Consider the following 14,071-nt stretch of genomic DNA (forward strand, 5'->3'; position numbering starts at 1 on the left):
AAAATATAAAATATACATACTAGAATTAAACATCAATTACACAGCCACTGATTTAATTTTCAGAAAATGAAATTAAAAACTAATAAAAAATGAGTTGAGGACAGATAAAAGATAAAATGAAACTCAAAAGAATTCTCATGAATCAAACTGAATCAAATTGAATTAGTACAAGCAAAAAGTTTCTATTCACATTGAAAACTCTAAAATATCTTGATATACACTTAGAAAAAGTGAGTATTCCTTATGCAGATGAATCTACAGAATGTTACTTGGACTACAAGAGTTAATTAATGGAGAGACATCATCTGACTAGATGAGAATATCCAGCATTATTTATATGTTGATTATCTCAGCCTCCTCCAAACTAAATATGTTTAATAAAATTTTAATCAAATTATTGTTTTTTTTTTGGAACGTCAGTGCTTGACTTCAGATTTCTTTTGGAAGAAAAATGTATATGAATACCTTATATTCGATAAGAATGTGAAAAGATTTGCTCTACTATGTATCAAAAAATGTAAAGCTAATCAAAACAAAATTAAGGGAAAAGCTATATTATAAATTTTGATTAAAATCATTATAAAAAGCTTCTTTAATGGAATAGTAGGCAAAGCATTTCAACAGACAAGTCACAAAAAAAGAAAGAAAAGTAGGCTCTTCAAATGAAAAGCTGCTCAACTTTCTTCCCACAACAAAGATGTGAAAAAGATAATTAGGGTTTGATCATTAGTTCTTTTGTTTTGTTTTGTTGGTTTCTCTTTTACATATAAGAGGTTTAACAATTTGACACCCAGTGTCTTTAAGACAGAAATGTCACTTATGTCAGTGGTAATGTAATTTCGGAGGAACAAACATTGGGCTGTATCTATAAAGTGTTCTTAGTTTTTTTGTTTGTTTGAGATGGAGTTTCACTTGTCTTGTCCAGGCTGGAGTGCAATGGCACGATCTTGGCTCACCAGAACCTCCGCCTCCCGGTTTCAAGTGATTCTCCTGCCTCAGCCTCCCCAGTAGCAGGGATTATAGGTGCACACCACCATGCCTGGCTAATTTTTGTATTTTTAGTAGAGATGGTTTCACCATGTTGGCCAGTCTGGTCTCGAACTCCTGACCTCAAAGTGATCTGCCTGCCTCGGCCTCCCAAAGTGCGGGGATTAAAGGCGTGAGCCACCGTGCCTGGCCAAAAGTGTTCTTAGTTTTTGACCTAGCAATTCCACCTGTAGAATTTTTTTTCTACAAAATAGACATATAAAAAGATCAAAGATAGGCTGGGCACAGTGGCTTATGCCTGTAATCCCAGCACTTTGGGAGGCTGAGGTGGGCAGATCACCTGAGATCAGGGGTTTGAGACCAGCCTGACCAACATGGAGAAACCCCATCTCTACTAAAAATACAAAATTAGCTGGGAGTGGTGGCGCATGCCTGCAATCCAAGCTACTTGGGAGGCTGAGGCAGGAGAATAGCTTGAACCCAAGAGGCGGAGGTTGTGGTGAGCTGAGACTGTGCCATTGCACTCCAGCCTGGACAACAAGAGCGAAACTCCACAAAAAAAAAAAGATATATTGCACAATGTTCACTGCTATATAGTGTACAATATCAAAAATTGGAAACTAACTTGTATGTGATCATTTATTTCAGTTATGAGTGGTAGAAAAACCATTGTAGCTCTTGTCAAAACCTGGATAGGCAGTCTAAGGTAAATATAACACTTGATTTTATCAGGGCCCGGGTTCCTTCTGCTTGTGGCCACTGTATGAGGTGCAACTCCAAGGTGGAAGATGGCAGTATGCATTTATACGCAGCAATGAGGAAGTGAGATAGGAAAGCAAAGTGTGTCCCTTTAGAAAAGATCTTGGAATCTGCCATGCCATATTTCTACTACATCCTGTTATTAAGAACTTAGGAACATGATCACGCCTTTATTGGTAGTCTCTATTCTGGGCAGCCATCTGCCCAGCTTAAAATGTGGAGGGTCCATTACCATAGAGGAAAGGGAGAATGAATTTTAGCAAACAACTAGTGGTTTCTGCCACATGACTAAATGACCAACAGCGAAACATATTACAAGACATCATACAATTAAATTCTATTCAGTTGTTACGGTCTCAAGCAACTCTACATGAATTGGCATGTGAACTTCTTGCAAAACAGGGTGTTTATTAAACAGTTTTTAAAAAGTGTGCAAAAAGCCGGCATATGCCCACCAAAAGACATGTAAAAATGCTTATTCCTTTATTATTTGTAATATCCCAAATTTTGAAATGCCACAAATATTCACCAGAAGTACAATGGATAAGTAAAGTGTAGCGTATTTATCTAGTAAAATACCATAGGTTATGGGAATGAACAAAGTGTTGCCAGATACAATAATATGGATGACTTCTAATGTGCAGCAAAAAGAAGACAGGCACAGAACATATAATTTACAATCCCACTTACATAAAGTTTAAAAACAAGTAAAATTAACCTACAGTGCTAGAAAGCAGAATAAAGTCAAGGAATGCTAGTGTCAGGAAAGGAGAAAGCAGCCTTCTGAGGGGCTTCTGAGGGGCTGCTAATGTTCTATTTCTAGAACTGGGTGTTGGTTTTTGGGGCATATTCACTTTGTAAAAATTCATCAAGTTACATGCTTGTGATTTGTGCAATTTGTTGTATGGATGTTAAACTTCAGTATGATTGCAGAAGCCTAGCTTATCTAACTGAGGCACTGACAGTAATTCTCAAAATGGTAGGTGGGCTCTCGTGCCTGGACAGATGTCCTCACTGCAAGCTGGCACGCAGGGACCAGGTGAGTGGCTTCTGATCACCAAGGGCAGCTGTGTCACCTGGACACGAGGGCAGACCCCAGATGAGAGCATCGGTAGGACAACGCTGTCTTACTTCCTGCAGTTCTGTGCTTGCAGCCACAGAAATTGATGGGGATGCTTCCAGCTTCAGTGCTTGTGTTTCTTGCTCACTAGCTGAGCTGGTCTCTAATAACAAAGAAATAAATAGTGGGGTGAAGACATATTCCACAGGATTCAGACTCTACTTACAAGTTCTTCACTTAAAAAGTGCACTCTGGGCCGGGCGCAGTGGCTCACGCCTGTAATCCCAGCACTTTCGGAGGCTGAGGCAGGAGGATCACAAGGGCAGGAGATGGAGACCATCCTGGCTAACACGGTGAAACCCCATCTCTATTAAAAATACAAAAAATTAGCTGAGCATGGTGGCACGCGCCTGTGGTCCTAGCTGCTTGGGAAGCTGAGGAAGGAAAATCACTTGAACCTGGGAGGTAGAGTGAGCCAAGATAGCGCCTCTGCACTCCAGCCTGGGCAACAGAGTGAGACTCTGTCTCAAAAAAAAAAAAATGGTGCACTCTGTCTGGTCCCGAGATTCCCGTGGTTCTTACTCCTGGATCCTATCACCCCTTCTGTCTCTACACAGACCCCCACTCCACTCCCAGCTGGCCGCCTACCCAAGCACCACTGCTCTTGGCATCATGGTGACTGCATGAGCAGGTGGAGTCTGACAAGTCACAGTGACCACCAGCAGTGGGAGGTCACTTGGCCTCACCTATAATTCACAGCCCTGACCACACACCCTCTGGCATGTGAGTTTATCCACAAGGAACGAAGCTGAGATGAGACAATTTCACTACATAACTTGCTCATGTGGCATCCTGTGGTATGCTAGCATTATTAACACTGGAAGTTGAAGATTTTGAAAGTTTGTCGTGAGATTTTTCCAAACTAAGTTCATGATATGGATTTTTAAATTGTATCTAATTTAAGAGACAGTTCAATTCAAATCTAAATCTAAAACTGACAGACCTGGTGATTTCAGGTAATTAATTCTTTTTTGTTTTGTTCGAGATGGAGTCTCGCTCTGTCGCCCAGGCTGGAGTACAGTGGCAAAATCTTGGCTCACTGCAACCTCTGCCTCCCAGGTTCAAGTGATTCTCCTGCCTCAGTCTCCCAAGTAGCTGGGACTACAGGCACCCACCACCAAGCCTGGCTAATTTTTGTATTTTTAGTAGAGACAAGGTTTCACCATGTTGGCCAGGCTGGTCTTAAACTCCTGACCTCAGGTGATCCACCTGCCTTGGCCTCCCAGAGTGCTGGGATTACAGGGGTGAGCCACCGGGCTGGCCTATTTAGCATCTTTTAACTGAATAAAAACATCCTATTTAAAAGACCAAATATATTACTTCATTTGAAAATTAAAATACAGGGTTGGGCATGGTGGCTTACGCCTGCAATCCCAGCACTTTGGGAGACCGAGCCAGGTGGATCACCTGAGGTCAGGAGTTCTCATGAGATCTGGTTGTTTAAAGGTATGTAGCATCTCCCCGCTGTCTCTCTTCCTCCTGCTCTGGCCACGTAATATGTGCCTGCTTCCCCTTCCACTATGATTGTTAAGTTTCCTGAGGCCTCCCCAGAAACAGAAGCCTGTACAGCCTGCAGAACCTGTAAGCTAATTAAACCTGTTTTTTTAAATAAATTACCCAGTCTCATGTAGTTCTTTTTTTTTTTTTTTTGAAATAGAGTCTTGCTCTGTCACCCAGGCTGGAGTGCAGTAGCGCAATCTCGGCTCACTGCAACCTCCATCTCCCGGGTTCAAGCAATTCTTCTGCTTCAGCCTCCCAAGTAGCTGGGATTACAGGCACACACCACCACGCCTGGTTAATTTTTGTATTTTTAATAGAGACGGGGTTTTACCATGTTGGCCAGGCTGGTCTCAAACTCCTGACGTCAGGTGATCCACCCACCTTGGTCTCCCAAACTGCTGAGATTACAGGCGTTGGCCACCGCGCCCGGCCTCAGGTAGTTCTTTATAGCAGTGCGAGAATGGACTAATACACTTGGCTATCAAAATGAAAACAATCACGAAGGCAGGGTCCCTCCCCACCTCTCCACATCCCTGTCTTGTCTGGAACTGCCTTGGGTAATGCTCAGCCGGGACCAGCACATTACACAAGGCAATGTCCACGTGCTGGGATCAGCAAGGATGAGCTTTCTGTCTCAGGGGTAAGAGTAAAGACTCTAATCCAGCACCACCTCGAGGGCTTCAGGCTCACTTTCTGTTTGCTTGAAGTCCGCGATGTGCTCACGAAGTCTGCACTCCTTTGAGGCCTCAGCAACGGTGTCCTTGAGCTGAGCTTCCAGCTACAAAACAAAGATGCACTTGTCATTAATGCAAAGTAAGCACGGCGTTACCAGTTAGATCTTCCCCAAAGGACTTGTAAGAGAACAAGACCTTAAAGGACCTTTGTATTTTTTCACCCTTTATCAAATCTTATCACAAATTAAAGCTTCAGAAATACACTGCAGGGCTCAGCTGAAGTGGTTGGTTAGTAATAAAACAAGTTTAAATTTGAATTTAAGTTGATATTTTGAGATGAGATTTCAAGAAAGGGTATTGACTTGTGAAAACAAGTACTTCTGATTTCTGTAGAACACTGATTCATTTTTTAAATGGACAATTTCAAACACACACAGAAGAACAGAAGAAGAGAGAGTAATGAACCTCCTGTGCCTGGCACCCAGCTTTGACAGTGAGGAGAGGACCTTTTTTTTTTTTTTTTTTTTTAGACAAGAGTCTTGCTCTGTTGCCCAGGCTGGAATGCAGTGGTGTGTGATCTCAGCTCACTGCAACCTCCACCTCCTGGGTTCAAGTGATTCTTATGCCTCAGCCTCCAGTTTACCTGGGATTACAGGTACACACCACCTCGCCCGGCTAGTTTTTGTATTTTTTTTTAGTCGAGATGGGGTTTCACCGTGTTGGCCAGGCTAATCTCAAACTCCACCTCAGGTGATCCACCCACCTCAGCCTCCCAAAGTGCTGGGATTACAGGCAAGCCACCGTAGTCGGCTGACAGTGAGCAACCTGAGCTGAGCTTGCTTCATCTCTGCCTACGCACAAACCATTTGAGAGCAAATCCCAGGGAAGGTATCACTGCAACCGATGTGGAATGGTAATCCTTAGTTAGGGGTTTCATTAACTTGAGTTGTAACTGGCTACAACCACAAATATATTTAGGTTGCCAAATAAACTAAGAAGAAAACAAACAGGTATCCTGTGGCTAAACAGCAAAGAGCCCTGAACTTGAGCATGTGCTTTCAGACCTTCTCATTTGTGGGATTCATTAAGTAAATTTTAATAGAATTTTTTTGAGACAGATTCTCACTCTGTCGCCCAGGCTGGAGTACAGTGGCACAATCTCGGCTCACTGCAACCTCCACCTCCCAGGCTCAAGTGACCCTCCCACTAAACCTCCTGAGTACTTCATACTAGATGTGCATGCCACCACACCCAGCTAATTTTTTGTGTTTTTGGTAGAGATGGGGTTTCACTATGTTGCCCAGACTGGTCTTGAATTCCTGAGCTCAATCGATCGGCCCACCTTGGCCTCCCAAAGAGCTAGGATTAGAGGTGTGAGCCACTGCCCCTGGCCTTTCATCAAATTTTAAAGTAAGCATTGCTTAAAACATGTCACTCATCAACAGCAGAACATTCAGAATACCTAGGGCAGCAGTTCTCAAATTGTGGGCTGAGAACCTTGGGATCCTGAGACATTGTCAGATAATAAATACCCTCTACTTACTGAAAAGGGAATTTTTAAAACTTAGTACCACATGAACCTCTTTTAATAATTAATTAGCTATCTGTGGGAACCAGGAGTTCTTTATGTACTTCATCCGGAACAGTGTATCAAAACAGATTGAGTGCAGAAACAGACATGAGAACCCGAGCACGTTCTATTAAGCCAGATATTAAAGAAACATTAAAAAATGTAAAAATGCGGCTGGGTGCGGTGGCTCATGCTTGTAATCCCAGCACTTTGGGAGGCTGAGGAGGGCAGATCACCTGAGGTCAGGAGTTCAAGACCAGCCTGGCCAACATGGTGAAACCCCGTCTCTACTAAAAATACAAAAATTAGCCGCGTATGGTGGTACATGTCTGTAATCCCAGCTACTCAAGAGGCTGAGGCATGAGAATCGCTTGAACCCAGGAGATAGACGCTGCAGTGAGCGGAGGTTGCACCACTGCACTCCAGCCTGGGTAACAGAGCAAGACTCCATCTTAAAATTAAAAAAAAAATGTAAAAATGCCATTCTTCACATGGATACATATGTAACAAACCTGCACATTGTGCACATGTACCCTAAAACCTAAAGTATAATAAAAAAAATCAATAACATAAATATTCAATTAACATATTTTGTATGTTATATGTATTACATATGGTATTTTTACCACAAAATAATCTGGAAAAAAAATAAAATGGTCCTTAATTCTTTAAAAAAAAAATGCCATTCTTCTCACTAGATTTTTAAAGAAATAGTTACTTTTCATTACAAATGTTATGTTAACATGTAATGGGTTTTTGTTGTATTGAAAGAATTCTCAGTTTTGATTTCTACCATGGTGCATATTGAGAGCTGTAATCCACATAAGTAGAAGCTCTTTGGGATCCCCAATAATTTGTAAGAGTGTAAAGGAGTGCTTAGGCCAAGACGTTTCAGAAGCACTGGTCTAAAGCAAGTGGCTTGAAGCGTGCTAGACTATGATTTGCCTTTCTACTGCCATTGGCCCCTTATGGACTGCAGGGGCCATATCACAGCTCAGCATAAATACCCTCTACTTACTTAAAAGGGAATTTTAAAAACTTAGGAATAGGAACCTCTTTTAATAATTTCACAAATAGATATTGAGGGATGAGCACAAAATAAACGCTTGGCAGATCAACTTACTTGGGTTCACATAAAACTTAAGATGATTTTAAAGTAATATACATAATGCAGCCCAAGTTTTCAAAGATGTTTTATTAAGGTCATACAAAAGTCCAATCAATACCATCGCTGAAATATCTAAATAGCTTCCTCCTTTTTTTTTTGAGAGAGAGAGTTTCACTCTGTTGCCCAGGCTGGAGTGCAGTGGCATGATCTTGGCTCACTGCAACCTCCGCCTCCCAGGTTGAAGCAATTCTCCTGCCTCAGCCTCCCAAGTAGCTAGGATTACAGGCGCCCACCACCACACCTGGTTAATTTTTGCATTTTTAATAGAGACGGGGTTTCACCATGTTGGCCAGGCTGGTCTCAAACTCCTGACCCCAGGCCATCCGCCCGCCTCGACTTCACAAAGTGCTGGGATTACAGGCGTGAGCCACCGCGCCTGACTAAACAGCATCCTCCTCTTTCTGAGCTTCTTGGATCTTCAGATCTCCTGCCACATTGTGTGAACTTTCTGCATGGCTACTTCCATCTCCTCCTTCTTGTCCCACACCTTCTGCTTCTGGGAGTAGAGCTCTGCCATGAGCTCATTGAGCTCCAAGAACTCCTGCAGGGCCAGCTTTTGCTGCCAATGGGCATCTTTCAGTTCTCCGGCTTGGGGTTTCAATGTCTCTGAAGCTTCAACCAATTGCTGAAAAAAAATTATAGATGTTTTATGTTTGCTTAACAAAGGTCTGGAAGGCTGGACATTTAGTCTTACACTATATTAAAGAGTTACAAGTGACAGCCAGTGCTGGTTACGGATTAAAGCCACACAGATGGGAGAAATCCCCTGCTTGGAAAAAGCCCTGTGCTCACCTCACCCCAGCCAAACATTCAATGGGAAGACCACCTGGGCTCAGGTGCTGAGCAACAACCCCACACCAAGAAAGACCCTGCAACTGCACGGAGTAGCTTACAGCAGGACAGCTGGCTCTGTAACACCAACCTCTGCCCGAGGTCTTCTACAGAATTGCAAAGGTGAATAAAGCATTTGGGCACTCAATCTAGTTACTTAAATACAAGCAGACACAGAAAAAAATACATAGGCAAAGTGCTGAAGATTTAAATCAGGCCAGGCACTCATGCCTGTCATCCCCGCACTTTGGGAGGCTGAGGTGGGAGGATCACTTGAGCCCAGGAGTTCAAGACCAGCGCCTGGGCAAAATAGTGAGACCTCATCTCTTAAAAAACTAAAAAAGAAAGAAAAGAAAATTAAGAAGAAAGAGATTTAAATCAAAGACTCCCTGGGTGGAGGGCCACAAGTAGGACTTACCACAAGTTCAGCTGCACTGACAACCCAACCTTACCACTTGCTGCACTGATGACCCTGGCCTCCCTGCAGCTGATCTGGCCAACAATCTGGCTGTTTAGTCACTGTCACACTTGCTGGACTAAGACTGGAAGTGACGAGACCTGGAGCAAGCTGGCAGGGCGGCTCCCACATTGGGAGGAAAGGCCTCCGCAGGCCTCTCTGGGTCCAGCTCAGAGTCACTGTGAATGTGTCAAGCAATGAGACACTGCCCAGCCTACACTGCACTCCCAGACAAGTCGTGCAGGGGGACGATACCACAGATGATCTTAAGCAATGTGGGTTTAAAATGTGCCACCTTTTAGAGGACAGATCACAAACTACAGGTCCAAGGACTTCAGTGCATAAATGAATGTATTTTAGAAAACAGAGCCTATGCAGTGAGCTGAGATCGCATGGCTGCAGCCTGGTGACAGAGACTGTCTCAAAAAAAAAAAAAAAAAAGAAAAAAAGAAAAGAAAAAAGAACCTAATTTTGTTATTACCATACTTAATGGCATTTGAATATAAAGTTCACATACCTTACTAAAAACCAAATTTATAAAGGAGTTATGGGGGAATCAGCCACATTTTAACATATGTCCTCTTTTGCAGTTCCCTGTCATTACTAAGATGCCCCTTCTAAGAGCAGGGGGCATGGTGTAGAGAGAAGGGCGAGGTCACTGGTGTCAGGTGCAGCGTGTCACTGCAGATAACACAGTGCCCTCTGGACATCGTTCCTCATTCAGAACGGGTGGGGGTGGGGGAGTTGCTGCTTACTCTGCGGGGTTGAACTGGAGATGGCAGATGATGACTGTGAAGTGGGTGCCTGCTGCAGGCAGCATGCTGAAAGGCACCCATGGCAGGGAGCCAAGCCCAGCTAGCTGACATGGGCCGTGTAGCAACTGGGCACGGCAGGGGCCCTAGAACCAGGCTTGGCCCTGGTGTCCTGCATGCAGCAGGGACAGTCCATGAGCGGGAGTCCCAGGGAGGTCTTTAAACATCTGTATGAACTGAACCTTACAAAACTCTGCAAAGCCTCTTAAGCCTTTCTCACCCAGAATTGAGCTGCCTACCTTGTGCGGGTCCTCCTTCTCCTGCCTCGCCATGAGGTGCTGCTTCTCTGGCCCCCGTAGCTGCTGTGTGAAATCTTGTCGAGGTGCCGCCTTGTCCTCAAGTTGTCACTCAAGCCTGTTTGAATATGAGCAAAAGAGGAAATAATTTGTGTTCCTTTCTGTGTAGCAACTATATGTAAACGTTGTTAGCTGACTTATTGAAATGATTTAATAATTCACAGGACTCTTTTTTTTAGTGCTGTATACTAAATGAATACACAAGGCAGCAATACTTAGGGGCCAGAAACACTGTTTACTACAAGTCAGTTATGGAATCGTAACTTACAGTAAAAATGGGCATATCCAAGGCTCAATTTTTCTTTTGTCATTTACAGTAGAATAAATAGTTTGTTGCTAATTTTCTACACTCTCTACTGGGAATATGTGTTACTTTTAGAATCAGAAAAATAAATATTGCAGTCATGTAGCATATAATGATATTTCGGTCAACGACAGACAGCCTATATATAACAGTGGTCCCATAAAGTTATAATACCACATTTTTCCCGTAGCTTTTCTGTTTTTAGATACACAAATCCTTGCTGTACAGGTCTGTAGCCAAGGGGCAATATGCTATACCATGTGGCCTAGGTGTGCGGTATGCTGCACCACCTTGGTTGGTCTAAGTACACTCTGTGATGTTCTCACATCAACAAAATTACCTGATGATGCATTGTCGAGAACGTATGCCAGCCGCTGAAGGACGCATGGCTGGACTGAAGAGCACCGTGTGATGCGGGCTACAGCTGAGTTCTGTGCATCATGTGGTTGGAGCCCTGAGGAAGGGTAGGGCTATGGACTGAATGGTGTCCCCCTCTGCCAATATTAGACGCCAAAGCTCTAATCCCCAGTGTGACTGTAGTTGGGGACAGGGCCTATAAGGAGATGATGAAGGTTAAGCGAGGTCATAAGGGTGGGCCCTGATCCAACAGGATTCGTGTCCTTATAAGACACCAGAGAGCTTGGGTGCTACCTCCCCGTGGGAGGACATGGTGAGAAGGTGGCTGTGTGCAAACCAGGAATAGAGGCCTCTGGGACTTTTAGCCTCCAGAACTGTGAGAAAATAAAACCCTGTTGTTTAAGCCACTCAGTCAGTGGTATTTTTTTAGGGTGCCTGGGGCTAATACAGAAGGATTCACCCTCCTGGGGAGAAGAGGCAGGGGGCCAGTGGCCTCCTCTGATTTTCCTGGCTGTCCGCAGAACTCCGTCCCTGCCCCTCCTCCTTTTGCCAAAGCAACTTTCTAAGGGAAGATTGCACTGTTCAGTGGTCCCCAAAGGCCACAGAGAAGTCTCAACTCCTGGACCTCGTGAGTCCCATCCCACTGGGGGAGCTACCTCTCTCTTCTCCGCTCTCCTCTCAGGAGGGAAAGTTAAGGGCCTGCTTAGCCACCCTCCAGGGAGATGCCATGATGGGATGCTGCATCCTAGTGATGAGCTGGGGGTAAGCCAGCATGTCTCCTCCAGGGCTTTTCCCAGACCTGAATACACACTAAGATGATCTTTATGGATGGAAGAATCAAACTGGGAAGAATCACACACCTGTAGTCCCAGCCTACAAAAAAGGCTGAGGCTTGGGGATCACTTGGGCCCAGGAATTTGAGTCCAGCCTGGTCAACATAGTGAGAACCAGTGTCAAAAAAATAAATAAATAAAAAGGAAGAGTCAGGTGACTGTTCCAAACTCCTCCAAAATGGGTATTGGGTCCCCACTCTGCTCTTCCCGGGACAGGGGTGTGCCTTCCCCTTGCCTGTTGGCCATAAACCCACTCCCTCTCACTAAAGAAATAAGAAAAGAAAAAGTGTTCACAGCACTTTGAGTTATGTGAGGTGTGCAGAACTTATCAGGCCCAGAGAGACAGGAATATGGACTTCAGTTACACCCCTTGTACTCATGCCCTGGGGTGACTGCTTAAAGGCATTCTGCTCCTGACTAGCTCAACCCATTATCTTCCTGTTCCTGGAATTTGTGATATGAAAGACAATGTAGACAATGTAGAGACCATAAATAGCTTTTTTTTTTTTTTTTTTGAGACAGAGTCTCGCTGTGTTGCCCAGGCTGGAGTGCAGTGGTGCTATCTCAGCTCACTGCAAGCTCCACCTCGCGGGTTCATGCCATCCTCCTGTCTCAGCATCCAGAGTAGCTGGGACTACAGGCACCCACCACCACGCCTGGCTAATTTTTTGTATTTTTAGTAGAGACGGGGTTTCACCGTGTTAGCTAGGATGGTCTCGATCTCCTGACCTCGTGATCCACCTGCCTTGGCCTCCCAAAGTCCTGGGATAACAGGCATGAGCCACCGTGCCCGGCCTTCTTTTTTTTTTTTTGAGATGGAGTTTCACTCTTTTGCCCAGGCTGGAGTGCAATGGCATGATCTCGGCTCACTGCAAACTCCGCCTCCCGGGTTCAAGTGATTATCCTACCTCAGCCTCCCAAGTAGCTGGGACTATAGATGCTCACCACCATGCCTGGCTAATTTTTGTATTTTTAGTAGAGACAGGGTTTCATCATGTTGGCCAGGCTGGTCTCAAACTCCTGACCTCAAGTGATCCTCCCACCTTGGCCTCCAGAGTGCTGGGATTACAGGTGTGAGCCACCACGCCTGACCCAATAAATAGCTTATGTTATTTTAATATAAATTCCTCAGGCTAGGCCAGCTGAGGTGGGAGGATCCCTTCAGGTCAGGAGTTCAAGACTAGCCTGGACAATACAGCAAGACTTCCTGTCTAATTTCAAAATTCTTGGTAAACAACTTAGGAACTGCCTCTTCTTTTCCTTTAAAAACCTACTTACAACTGCTGCTAATATATTAAGACAACTTGCATCTCCAGGGTTGCACTTCTCAAACTTGGCCCAAATAAACTCTATCTTTTTTTTTCAAGATGGAATTTCGCTCTGTCGCCCAGGCTTGAGTGCAGTGGCGTGATCTCAGCTCACTGCAACCTCTGCCTCCCAGGTTCAAGGGATTCTCCTGCCTCAGCCTCCTGAGTAGCTGGGATTACAGGCATGCGCTACCATGCCTTGCTAATTTTATTTTATTTTTTGTATTTTTTGTAAAAACGGGCAAGGTGGGTCTCACCACGTTGCCCAGGCTGGTCTTGAACTCCTGACCTGAAGCAATCCTCCTGCTGTGGCCTCCCAAAGCACTGGAATTACAGGCATGAGCTGGTGTGCCTGGCCCAACCTCTCCACTTACGTTAATTTTGCCTCCTTTCTTCCTTTTTTTTTTTTTTGAGACGGAGTCTGGCTCTATTGCCCAGGCTGGAGTGTGCTGTGGCCCAATCTTGGCTCACCGCAACAACTGCCTCCCAGGTTCATGCGATTCTCCTACCTCAGCCTCCCGTGAAGCTGGGATTACAAGTGCCTACCACCAGCCCGGGTGATTTTTGTATTTTTAGTACAGACGGGTTTTCACCATATTGGCCAGGCTGGTCTCGGGAACTCTTGACCTCAGGTGATCCACCCGCCTCGGCCCGTGCTGGGATTGCAGGCGTTTGCCATCGCGCCCGGCCCGTTTTCTCCTTTTGGGTCACAAAAGTGATTGAATCCTGCCACTTCCCGGGTGCTGGGTGGGAACAGGGAAGAGGGGGATAATTGCGGTGCTGCTGTGACTTGGGTAGATGGCAGGAAGGCCTCTCAGACGCGGCCCTGTTTGCAAAGATCTGAATTAGGCAGGGAGAGGAGCGGGCCTGCGGCAATCAGGGAGGGGGCAGTGGCACACTGGGAGCAAGGCAATGTTCTGCGACCCACAGAGGCAGTGCAGTAGCTGTTCCAACCCTGGTCAGAAGACACCCCGGAAATGCCTCAGCACCCGCGCAGCCTTTGATGACCCCGCTGCCTTCCCGCCAATCCTGCATCCAATCAGAGAGCATCCCCACTACACGTGTTGAGCAACGGCCAATCAGAACTGGGGCCCAG

At 45.1% G+C, this 14,071-nt stretch overlaps 1 protein-coding gene across 1 annotated transcript; it reads right to left on the reverse strand.

Annotated features, from left to right (window-relative positions):
• Positions 1 to 1,917: 1,917 nt before the first annotated feature.
• On the reverse strand, positions 1,918 to 10,150 carry LOC115831799 (serine/threonine-protein kinase MRCK beta-like). Its single transcript, XM_030801103.1, has 4 exons — positions 10,118 to 10,150; positions 8,266 to 8,403; positions 5,057 to 5,144; positions 1,918 to 2,969 (listed from the first exon to the last, which is right to left on the reverse strand). Exons 1-4 carry the CDS (start codon positions 10,148 to 10,150, stop codon positions 2,758 to 2,760), a joined length of 471 nt encoding a protein of 156 aa, XP_030656963.1. The 3' UTR covers positions 1,918 to 2,757.
• Positions 10,151 to 14,071: the final 3,921 nt, after the last annotated feature.

The sequence above is a fragment of the Nomascus leucogenys genome, chromosome 20, assembly GCF_006542625.1.
Source record: "Nomascus leucogenys isolate Asia chromosome 20, Asia_NLE_v1, whole genome shotgun sequence".
NCBI lineage: Eukaryota > Metazoa > Chordata > Mammalia > Primates > Hylobatidae > Nomascus > Nomascus leucogenys.

Excerpts from the sequence above, each read along its gene's own strand:
- LOC115831799 (XM_030801103.1), bottom strand. The coding sequence starts at position 10,150 with ATGGCGAGGCAGGAGAAGGAGGACCCGCACAAG. Across the intron at positions 5,145-8,265 it reads TCTACTCCCAGAAGCAGAAG|CTGGAAGCTCAGCTCAAGGA; the intron begins GTGTGGGACAAG and ends TTTGTTTTGTAG. Across the intron at positions 2,970-5,056 it reads GGACTTCAAGCAAACAGAAA|AGACCAGCTCAGCTAGTGAG; the intron begins GTGAGCCTGAAG and ends CTTTGTTATTAG.